Source organism: Dermacentor variabilis, chromosome 8, assembly GCF_050947875.1.
Source record: "Dermacentor variabilis isolate Ectoservices chromosome 8, ASM5094787v1, whole genome shotgun sequence".
NCBI lineage: Eukaryota > Metazoa > Arthropoda > Arachnida > Ixodida > Ixodidae > Dermacentor > Dermacentor variabilis.
Window position 1 is genome coordinate 13,057,290 of NC_134575.1, and position 12,339 is coordinate 13,069,628.

The 12,339-nt window shown below is 44.5% G+C and overlaps 2 protein-coding genes across 3 annotated transcripts in view; one reads left to right on the forward strand and one right to left on the reverse strand.

Moving 5' to 3' along the window:
* Positions 1–12,339, reverse strand: part of LOC142589651 (lysosomal alpha-mannosidase-like) — a 157,889-nt gene that overhangs the window by 132,153 nt on the left and 13,397 nt on the right. The window lies entirely within an intron of this gene.
* Positions 1,160–7,724, forward strand: LOC142589646 (uncharacterized). 2 transcript variants are annotated; one of them, XM_075701174.1, is made up of 4 exons: positions 1,160–1,258; positions 2,250–2,306; positions 4,848–4,971; positions 7,180–7,724. In XM_075701174.1, the coding sequence occupies exons 2-4, from the start codon at positions 2,257–2,259 to the stop codon at positions 7,354–7,356; spliced, it is 351 nt and encodes a 116-aa protein (XP_075557289.1). In that variant the 5' UTR covers positions 1,160–1,258; positions 2,250–2,256; the 3' UTR covers positions 7,357–7,724. The 2 variants fall into 2 exon arrangements, with proteins under 2 accessions (XP_075557289.1, XP_075557290.1); XM_075701175.1 differs by lacking the exon at positions 1,160–1,258 and adding an exon at positions 1,314–1,386.

Genomic DNA, 12,339 nt, shown 5'->3' on the forward strand with positions numbered 1-12,339 from the left:
GCTCTCTGCAATCTGCCTCGCAGGAAAGCTAGCTTTAGGATTACAAGAAGGGTCTATTGGAGGCTGCAAGACTGCGCAAGAATCAAATTTCGCGTTGTCGCTGATGTCACTGTCTCAAAACTTTCGTCGCGGTGGTACGTGCGATAAACCTCATCCATGCATCTAGTGTTGAAGAAGAGGTAGGTCTATAATCGCAAATTCAGTTATATATACCGCATCTTATTTAAAAAGAAGTTTGAATAAAATTTAAAACGAAATGTTCCCTAAGAATAGCCCCAAAGAGCCTTCCCAGGTACAGTTCTGGAAGGAGCAGAGATTACTTGCCCAGCAAGTGGCAGCGTGCATGTTACTCAATTAAATATTCAATAATTAACATTCCTTATAATTCCCTTCAGAGCACTTGTCGCAATTGCAGAAACGAAGCCGCGTGACAACGAAGTCTTATCTCCTGAGCAGAAATTCGGAAACTAGTATCAGTTTCAAGACATCTGTCACTGTAGTATGCTAAAATATACGCTCGTGCTAGACTGCTGGAGGGAGGCTTTGGGAGAAGTATTAGCTGGAAAGACTGTTTATTTCGTAGCAAATTTAAAGGACGGATCTCTCAAAGCAGGTGCTTGTCCTAGGACTTCCGCTAAGCACACACGACTTCCTCTAGTGCGCTGCAGCGACTAATAAACTTCCGCTAATTGACCTTATAATTATTTGTTTTAGGACACGCGCGCAGAAATTACGTCATTCAAGCTGTACCACGGCTCCAAGTATGCACCTTCAACGTGTGTCCTAAAGCAACTAGTCACCCAACTCAACACTGTTATTCATCGGGCAAATGTTAACCGCTTCTTCTGGTAATCCGCTTTTCCCTACGAACTCTCTGTGTTTATCGCAGTAGACTGCTGTTTTGCAGCGACTGTCCTTCAAACGGTTATCGGTGAGAAGTGCCGGAGTTTCTTTTTGCATACGAAGAGATCCACCCGAGACCCGGTGTCCGGTAAACCGCGCAAGGGTCATGCCAAGCTAGATGTGAGATGTGCCCCCGTTCCTGTATCAGTCGTCATTGGAGCGGGCGCGTTTCTAATTTCGCCATAGTCCCCAGAAAAGCAGTCCTTCGTTGGCGCTATTCTGAGAGACCACGACCTATTTTTTTTTTTCATTTCGTTCATATATAAGGGCAGCTCTGAAAGTCGGCGTTTGCTTATAATTCTTCAGGTTTCGAAGCGAGAAAGAGCAGGCCTTTACTGCGCCAAGAACGAGCGAGGTGAGGTGTCTTTCAAGTTTTCGGACAGACTAGGAGTTATTATAGCTTCTGCTTAACGCTTTGGAACACGAACACGCCTTATCTTTGTTCACTCTCTGGTGACTAATTCTTGACACTAACGTAAACAGGTATGTCATATCAAGTATTTGTCTTCAAAAAGCTCGTAGAAGTACTACCTCAACTTATTATTTAGATTGTACTCAGAGTGATGTAGTAAGCGGCGGTTCCTAAGTATGAAAAGTCCAGTGTCGCATGATTTGAAATTCCTCGCGCCAACACATTCTTGACATGCCTAACGCTAGATCAAATACTTACAATCTCCACGTGTTTCCTTTTCCCCGCCAATTCGCATGGCCCGTTGGTCACTGGCTAGAATGAACCAAAATGAAGTTTGTTATGTTTTGGTTTGGACGAGTAGAAAGTTTTTCTTGAGGATGTGTTCAGTCTTTCTACCTATAAAGTTGGGAATTTTGAAGTGACCTTAAAAATATAGTTCAGAAAATCAAGCGCCTCTCTGCATATATCTTATTCGAGAGTTCATGTAAAACCTGAAGTGTACGCAGTTCACTGTTCAGCAACTGTTCAACTGTTCCACACAAAAATTTTATGATGCGGAGCAGTTCTTTCAGGGAAAAGAAAGGAGGCTTACAAGTTTTTCAAATCGTGCTGTTCAGGTCATAAAAAGAAAAATAATTGTATTAGCTCAAACTATTTTGGATCTCGATATACATCGCGTGCAAGCTAGAACTACGGATGTCAACTTAATATATTTTCTTCCACACGAAGTACAATAAACGGTACGCAACGAACAAGCTATATTATGCGTTCACGTTTCCCTTTCTTATCTATTCAAATATACTACGCCTTATAAGGCTGGTTTATTAGCCGGCGCAACGACTGAACTTTTCTGAACGGGCCACCAACAAACATCACGTCACCCAAAATAATTGTGGTGTAAAGTTCTAATCATCATTGCCTATCTTTCTCGCAGTGAAAAGATGAAGGTCGCTTTGGTTTCCATGATTTTCATCGCCATCGCTGTGGTCAGGTAAGAAGCCTAGTGAAGCTGTGAACTTAACAGGGACAATCCATCCACAGTTCCAGAATCGTGTGGAAGCGACTCGCGATGTGACAGGACTTGCAGAGGCATAGTTTTCCGCAGATATAGAAGTCAATACACCCAGACAAGTTGCCCATACAATACCCGGAATAAGCCAATACTCACACAATGTCCTTTCATTTTTCCTAGACTTGCAGTTCATAGATCCACCTCACCGCATTTCACGTCAAAACCACCAAAATTTTAGAGTAGCATCTTGGGCTTGTTGATTTTCAATCATGGTGTTAACAGCGCAAAACGTAGACGAGACACGAGCCGAGAAGACGACACCACAGCGCTTGTGGTGTCGTCTTCTCGTTTCGTGTCTCGTCTACGTTTTGCGCTGTTAACACCAGCACCAAAATGTTGCATACCCGCTTCACGTCCACACAGCAGCATTTCAGCGCTCCTTCGTTTCACATTAGGTCAAAGGCTGGAATCACTTACCTACCGATAAGAAAGGGAACCGAGGGGCCCGGTTTTTATTAATCATATCATAAGAAGCCAACAAACAAGGACACCATGGACAACATGGGGAAATTACTTGTACTTACTAATTCAATTAAAAACATGATAAATTAACGGAAATGTCTTTTTTCGTCCACTTTCATTTCCAGTAATTTATCATTTCTTTAATTCAATTAGTAAGTACAAGTAATTTCCCCTGTGTTGTCCTTGGAGTCTTTGTATATGGGCTTCTTACGATGTGTTTAAGAAAGGTCGAGCCCTTCGGTTCCCTTTCTTCTCGTTCATTTCATCACGAGGGTTTTGAATCCGGCAGCACTGATGCCTTCAGGTAGCATGTGTGCGTTTATTGACCGGTTGCCTCTCACTAAAAAAAAAAAAAAAATCACGTGCTCCTGACACCTGCGACAAAAAGGACGTTCCACATCCATCACCGAGGTTTGTGAGTGGTGACGCTGGCTAATACTCCTAGGGTTAGTTGTAGTAGTAAAACATAAATACCCCATAAAATGGATGGGAAAACGGCGTCGCGGTAGCTCAATTGGGAAGAGCATCGCACGCGTAATGCGAAGACGTGGGTTCGTGTTCCACCAGCGGCCAGTTGTTTTTCCATTAATTCCCATTTTCATTAATTTATCATTTCTTTAATTTAATTAGTAAGTACAAGTAAGTTCCCTTATGTTGTCCTTGGTGTCTTCGTTTGTTGGCTTCTTACGATATGATTACTTACCGATGTTGCATTGCTGTTCAGGAAAGCCGTTGAAGATTCTCACCTCACAAATTACCCATAGTGATCCATTGGTCGTCACGTTATGCCCGCCCCCTCATATAATGTCCCGCTGCTGAGATAACTAGGTATAAATAAAATAAATAAATAAATAAACCGCATTTAATTAACTAGTCAACCATGACTCAACATTATGCTCTGCAAAAGTAAAGCTTAACCTCTGAAAACTGACGCTTGTCTGGCGACTGTTTCGGCTATAATAATTGTCTGTGTAAACTTTCGTTTTTTCTTCTTTTCTTTTTTTGGAGTTGATAACGCAGAATGAACTTAAAGGCTGGCACCAGCTTCATATTCGCATTACAATATATCTTCAGCGAAGCACCGCAAGCTCCAGACTGTAGGTCTGCAACCATCCCACTGCCAATTGCAGTTGCTTACTTACTCGTGTGTAACAACGGCAAAAGAAAAGCAGCAGCAGCAACCTGGACGTTCTGACAGAGATCAATAGTTCTGCACTACAGCTACATAGATGACACCGACCCTGGCCTCTTTGATAAGGCCCGAAAGATGTATATTCAGCGTAATCATGCTTTTCGTATACAATCAGAATAATTGAATTCATATGGTCGTACAAGATTTCTGACAACGACAACAAGAAACGAAACAACAAATGGGAAACATGTTATACATTAACCGAAGAGAAAAATAAGCAAGTGACACGACGTGAGTAGCACAACTATATCTCCTCTCTCGATGCAAACAGCTTATTAATAATGTTTTTCATAACATCTCGTCACCCTACCGTTATGTTGGAAAATAGTAACATATGTACCTACCAAAACGGTACTGCACATCTTCCATTGTGTGTTCATGGCGTCTAGTCATGTGTGAACGTATTTGCCAAGTGAGATATTGTTGAATGGTGCAAGGGCAAATGCGAAGAAAGTAAGCGAGCAATGCTACACGCCAAATAAACGACCTTTTATAGGGAAAAAATGTTTTTTCCACAATTTCGTAGAGCCCGCCTTTAGCGAAGTAAGTTCGTTCTCCACATACAAGGCTGTCACGAGAAAAAGGCTAAAAAAAAGAAGGCCTGATTGAATTGCTTTTATTGGTCTATTATTGGTCTATCTATTAAAAGCAATTCATCATCATCAAATGATGATGATGAAGAATTGGTCTATTTCACCAAGGTACTCTGCAGGTGTGGAAGGAAGGGATAAACACGCCTTTTTCTTCGACTACAAGTTCGCAATGACACGTTTCTTGCGAATAATTACGTGACCCCGTTTTTACAGCGTGTTCGCAACGTCACCTCCCAACTGCGCCGCCGTGACGTGCGACCCACAAACGTGCCAGGCCGTTTCCTGCAGCTGCGGCAGCTACAAGGACTACTGCGGCTGCTGCGACTTCTGCCACAAGGTAAGTCTAAGAGGAAGCGTAGCTCAAAGGAATGTGCGTGTTGCTGAAGGCTACAGTTAGTTCTTATTTGCAGGTATTTAAAGAGACACTAAAGAGAAACGCTGGATAAGTTTAGTCCGATAAGATATATTCTTCCGAAAAACTATTTTCGTTGATTTCGCAGTAGCGAGTTTATTATTAGAAAACAAAATGGAAGGTCGAAGTTCCACTACTTGAATTTCGAGCCGAAACTCCAGCGTCGGTACATGACGTCCCGGATTTTAATGTGTCCTCTCCTATTTGTCCCATTAGTGGCTTAGTAAAAGTTATTGAGCTTGCTATGTTCAGTTCTTGGGCTCCTTTAGAATACAGTGCGGTCCTTCTTTACCAATCATCAGTTAGCTAAGCCAGAGCTACCACCGTCAAAATCCGTGACGTTCTTACTTTTCATTCTTACGTTTTTTTCTGGCGTACCCAGAACTTCTCACGAAAAGAGCGGATTTTTCGCGGCGCATTGCACACACTAAAGTGTACAAACTTTATTTTATTATGTCCATGTTGTCATGAATACGGGCAAGAATCTTGTCAAGATTTAAAAAAGCCGCTTTTAGTTCTTGTCCCACGGTTCATTTTTTGTAAATAAATGAATGCGAAATAAAGATTGATTGATTGATTGATTGATTGATTGATTGATTGATTGATTGATTGATTGATTGATTGATTGATTGATTGATTGATTGATTGATTGATTGATTGATTGATTGATTGATTGATTGATTGATTGATTGATTGATTGATTGTAGAAGCGCAACTTACTAATAGAGCCCAAGTTCTTTTCTCGCTAGTGTCCCTTGAAAGAGCGGGCACCTTAAGACAGTCACGAAGCGAAGAACGACACAGGACCAAATGTTTGTCCTGTACCTTCCTTTCGCTCATCCTTGTCATAAAAGGACAACTCTCTCTTCAAAACTGAGAACACAGTGGAGTGACTGTGATGCCTTTCGATTAATATATTCTTGATGAAACTTTTAAGAAAAACCTAATAATAAAAGAGATGTGCAGAGTTCCTTTACCCCTTTCCTCCTCAACGCAATGTTCCATCTCCGGCGCTCAGGATTGGAGGCTGTATCGTTGTGCCGCGGTGCCTTTTCTACCCCTTTTCGTCTCGGCGCACGCACAGGCCATATTGCCTGCGTACGCGATGGAGAGGCTGCCGCCCTTGGAACGACTTGTGTTGTTCCCCATATCATCAAGGAGCTTCGGAGAAGCTGCACCCGCCAACATCAGTCGCCTATACACACTCGGGAAGGAGCAGAGTTGGCTTCGAAGCGTCGGGTTTTAACAAATTCAACGCTTGGTTTGAGTACGTTATTAACTTCTTAGTTACATTACCAGCCTGAGAGGTAATCCTGTCGGAATGTCTAGCTTCAAGTATGAATAAAAAGTGAACAAAAAGAAACATTCCGTGGCACTTATCTGGCAGAGTTCATCAAAAATTCAATACCTATATCAGAAGGAAAAGTATGAATAAACGTAATAAAAGAATAACAAACAAACGAAAGAAGAAGAAATCTGAAGCATGATCAAGTTGCCAGAACTAACTCTTCGTACTAGCTACTGGTTACCTTGAACTCGCCTAGACGAGCCTATGCACCAGCGGCTTCCAGAATAAACTGCAATTATAGAGTTCGCCGCAGTGCAGTGCGTGTGACGGCTTAACTCATATTTTATGCGTTTGCAAGCGCTATGCAACCTCAAGGTCTATTCTAAAATCTGGCAAACAAAATTGAAATAAACTCCGGTGTTTTACGTGCCATAACCTGGTTGTGAGGCACGCATTAGTTTGATGTTCCTAGCTGGGATTCGAACTTCTGACTTTGTGTGGCGGAATCACCTGTACGCCTAGACATCGGCCCAAGCGTCGTGGCGCCTGTCCCATCGCATCCCGGTCCTGTGGGACGACGCCGTTAACGAGTGCAATCCCCGTACGGTGATGCTCTGGGCGCAGTCCCCGCACGCGAAGCTTTGTTTCTTAGAAACCCATGTGGGTTTCCTTTGTAGCTTCGTGCTACAGTCGTGTGGATGGCAGTTTTTTTTTTCCCTTTGCACGTTTCTCTTGTAGGATTTCGCAAGAGTCCCAAAGCGGTCTGGTTCATAATTTACTTGTTCACAAATTTCGCATAGACGACTGACCTGAAACGAACGCTCTATCACTCTATCTTTTCGCAGTGTCCCGGCGAAGAGTGCACCAACCTGTTCAGAGATCCCTGTTCGGAAGGCCACCGCTGCACCCTGGACAATCCCGGGGAACTATTCCAGACCGGCGGCAAGGGACACTGCAGGTCCCTCAACGAAACAGCCACGGGACACGATCACCACGATGGGCACCACGAAGACCACAGCTAAATGGTTTGCCGAGAGAAGCGTCCCCCAAAGCGTGCGGCGTAATGATACCACGGTGTCGCCACACGTTAAATGCGGTGCCGACAGTGCAATCCGGTACGGTTCAAAATTTTATCCACGTCTGGCGGCCAGCCGTCCTCGTTGGCGTTGTTGTGCTCTTTATGAATGCTGAACACCCGCGACGGGCACTCGCCCCGCAACGGGACGTTCATTAAGACTGCAATCAAATGTCGAAATCAGCAAAAAGTAAAAAAAAAAACTATCAGCCCAAGCATTCCGTACAGATGGTTAACCAGCGAAGCTGAAATGTTGCTGCCCCGGTGTTTATCACTGGGTAAATCCCGACGGTTCATTAAAGTATTTCTCAATTATTGGTTACGTATTTGTGTTTATTATTAATTAATTAATTACGACGACGACGAACGCGGGAGAAGTGGCACGAGGGCGTGGCACGACGCGGGAGCCATTGTTGATGATGATAGTTTTTTTTCTACACGCGGACACGATACTGGGGGAACTAGCCATGAGCATGACATGAGCAACAGCAACAGCCACTACAATAATTAAGTTCAATGAAGGAGAGAGATGCTCTGGTTTCGTGCACATTAAGCATCCACACTCAACTAGATTTCATTAGCTTCATCACTGTGTGCGATTGTCCCTGACTGAATTTTCCTCCTCGTGGTGCGCAACCTATAGTGTCCTGTAATGGACCGCAATCTTTCTCCTCGCCCGGCGTCCACATAGTCTTCTTAACTATACAAGCTCTTGTTCTCTTCACCACCGTTGCTTTCTATAATTTAACCAAGCGCATCAATATCCTCGCTGGCGCGTGTGGAGATATTGTTACCCGCTGGGAAACACGCATCGCACTTCGCTGCTGTGGTAAGGCTCACTTTAAATGAGAACTACAGAGAAAAATAATTTTAGCTGTGACACATCCACGGAACCCCACCTCAAAAACTCTACAAGACGACTCCTAACAAGGACGCCCCGTGTAGAGGCTGAAGAAGAGGAGCCCAACTAAACGCACATCTATGCTTCCACTAAAAAGTGGGAGGCCAAATTTCCGAAATATGAAGCGCCAACAGAGACAGCACACTAAGAAAGAACAAAGGCAGGAGAAGGCGCCTTGTCCTGTCTTTGTTCTTTCTTCATTAGTGTGCTGTTTGTTGGCGCTTCATCATTTGAAAGCTATGAACCAACTAGCCCCACAACGTGTTTTACTGCAAGTCCAACCTTTCCTTTGACGACCTGGACGACCGACGCCGTCTCGCCGACCGGGAGCAAGGAGGCAGTCCAAGCCAGAGGGTTCCTGGAATAGTGAACCCTCCCACCTAGGGTGAACCGAGGGTCCTGACTCGGATTACCGTTTCAGAAAATAAAGTTTGTTTCTCTGTTCCCGCGCTAGTAAGTTACCCTTCTGTAACGTCAAAAAAAGAAGAAAAAAAGCCACTCAAATCGTGGGAGGAAGCTCAATAAGCCAGAAAATACGTAGAAAACGCAAGGCAGGTGGCGACTCCACCTTGAAGTTCCCGTGAAGTCTCGCCCCGACGCCATTGCTTCTTAAGGCGTCTGTACGGCATAGTTAAATATTCATCGGCAAAGGAGAACTTCATTTTATTCTAAACGAGCCAGAGATTCAACTTAGCGAGTTTCAAGTGCCTGTATACTGTGCCACAAGGGCCCAAATAAGAAGAAAAGAAAAAATAACTGTGAAATATGCGACGTCACACTGACGTCCCGATGCTGGAGTTCCGGTTTAAAGTTAAAAAGAAAAATTGAATTTTGACCTCCATTTCCAGATCTAACAATCAACCTATTTCTGCGAGATTTGAAAGAACACTTTATTAGACTAAACTGATTAAGCGTATCTATCTAGCGCCCCTTTAATTAAATCAAATTACGACGCTAGGCTACATAGAGACATCCACAAAGTTTCGTTAAGGCTTGCGGTCCGCAGGAACATCAGTAGCGCTTTCGGGGCGCGAAGTGCGCAGCTCATGCCCTGCCACGGGCCGAGAATGTGTGCCGCACTTCCAAGTTCGAGTCCCGTTGAAGGTTTAGTGCAGCCTTCAAAAAACTCTCTCTCTGACGCGTAGCGGCTGCAGTGGCACAGAACACGTTGCAGGTCTTCAGGGGGCGTCACATTCATTAACTGAGCGCCTCCTATTTAATACGCGGGGAAGGAGAAATCGTTTTTCTTGGCAACCACTGCAAATAATTTGATGAGATTTGCTTAATTCTGAAATAGAAAGTTAAAGGGACACTAAAGGGAAACACTAAATCAGTTTAGATAAATAAAACATCGTTCGAGAACCCTGCGGGCAGTCATTTTAAAATAACAGTTTGATTATTAGATAAGAAAATGAAGGCCGAAGTATCAGTATTTGAATTTCGCGCCGAAACCCCAACGCCGCTACGTCAGTGTGACGTCAGGGATTCCAAACTATGTTTTCGCATTTGGGCCGCGTTGGCTGAGTAAAGGTACGAAAAACTTGCCACGTTGAATATTTCGTTCCTTTAGAAGAAAATGTAGTCGATCTGTACCGATATGTAATTAAGTAGGTCCTACAAGATGCCATCACAATTCATGACGTCACAGCGACCAGGTGCGGGAACTTCAAGGGGGCGTCGCACCCGTCTTTCGTTCTTGCGGTTTTTCTGGCTTACCAAGCGTCTTATCGTGGTAAGAGTGACATTTTTGGTGTCGTAGGAAGGTAATTTACTGATGCACAAGAAATTGTTTTCCTCTTTAGTGTGGCTTTAAAACTCCGTTGACTGAATGAAGGGAAAGCAAATTTTACGGCTGATCGCGATATCTGTTCTCAGCCTGATTTCAGTTCTCTGCAGCCGAAGGTAATATTTTGACTTGGAAAAGCGAGTTTTTATTTTCCGGTCATCCTAGCAGTTACGTTCGTAGAGCAGAGTCATTAAGCTGCGAGCGGATTTCTCGCTGGCTCGGCTCTTGTTTAGAGATGAAGGGCAGGTGCAATGCTGTTTTGTGGGCGGAGCTTGTTGGTAAATATTAGGTTGTCACCCATTATAGAGGCCCTCGAAGACGTTATAGGTTCGTTTTTACGGCGTCCTAAAAAAAAACTGTACCCTTCAGTGGCAATGTAGGCATGCTTGTGGCGATATGCAGGCATCTTATTTAAGGCGTGTGGATCAATTAGGGCTGAATAAAAACTGCTAAACCACCGTTTTCTGTCTGTATGGAGACGTTAAGTATGAAGCGTTCAGTTTCCCTCTCCGCTGCTCTTGGAGAACCCAAAAGGGATAGCGATTCTTTATTTGCATGGACTGGATGCCATGTTAAGGGTGACGCGTACCAAAAGTTCGAAGCCTGTGTGGGTCAATTACACTCTTCTCAGCTAAACGATGGGCCAAGCAAGATTACCAGAAATGTGTTCATTTCTTTTCCGTAGTTTTCTGGATTGAATTGTATTGGATTGGAGCAAGCTTTATTTGTGCCTGCAGTTGGGCGCTGGGGTTCTGGAGTAGTACCTAAAGAAACATAATTGCATGCAGTGACCGCAAATCACTCCGGTACATGGTGACTTCTAACCATATTGCGTAATCTTCCGAAACAACATTTGTCGTTATCTCATGAATACGCCCACCACACTAACAAACGCTCCCTACACCTAGAAACGTCATCGCACACGTCGCACAGATTGCACAATCATCATAGCTTCATGCGCATCTATGGTAAAACAAGCATTTAACTCGTCTGCAATTCCACGTGCCATTCGTCTCTGGAACAGCCTCCCCACTAACATAGTAGCAGAAAGTGACCGCGAAAAATTCAGGCACTCACTCAACTCGCTTAACCCTTGTTAACGATTGCTATCATACTCACTGCTTGGTTTTATTTTCCCCACATTTTTCTTGCACTGTAATACGTTTCTTATAAACTTATAGAGTTCCTTTTTATTGCACTCATACACAGATGTATGTACCTAATATGCACCACTAGGTACATACCTAATGTGTGTACCTAGTGGTGGTCGGCGCATGCGGAATAGGATCGAAAGTATGCGAGGTAGATCATGGTGTTGGAACTAAACCGCCTCGTATATAGATCCCGGTTGACCACCGATGAGCACCCGAGCCGCATGGGCGACCCTAGCGAGGCACTGGATCGCCTTCCGGCGAGGGGAGGTAGCAGGATCGAAGGCTGCGAGGATAAGCTCGACGCCTCGCATGTCTAGACGTCGTCGGGCCCAGGTCGGCCGCCGGTGGCATCGCGCACAGGCAGGCTGTCGGTAGGGAACCTTGAGCGACAGGGACTGCGGCACCGCCTTAAGTATTTATTACCCGGATTATCCGGGACTGAGGGAGGGCTCCACCGTTGCCATTTGGCTGATGAGAACAGCGCAAACTGACGCTTTTCTTTCTTTTTTTTTTTCAGTAAGGTGACTATAGGAGGGGCAGTATTACTGAAGGGTCACTTGTATTTACTTAGTTATTTAGTTAGTTAGTTAGTTAGTTAGTTAGTTAGTTAGTTAGTTAGTTAGTTAGTTAGTTAGTTAGTTAGTTAGTTAGTTAGTTAGTTAGTTAGTTAGTTAGTTAGTTAGTTAGTTTTGCGAGCCATGCATTTCGGAAGCCACGCGCACGCTTCGCGGCGGCAGCGCTAGATGGCGCCAGGCGTTCTTATGGAAACGCGAAAGGGGAGTCCCGCTGCAGTAAATGCCTCATACGTAGCTCATTTCGACGGTGGTGACACGTTGTGCCTCTTTAGTGATTCGATGCCAACGCGCATTACCGTAGACAGTCATCGTGAGATGGGTTCTGCCACAACGTTCTTTTTTTTCTTTGAGCGCTGACAGACGCCGACGGTATTCCTTCGGTCTCGACTCGTGCACCGTCGAGGCTGCGACGCCTGCAGCGCCGCTGGCGGCGGTCCTCATACCGTCAGCGTAAACGCCAGCGTTCTGACCGATATCGCATTGTTGCGATATCGGTCACTTTGCGCCGACGACA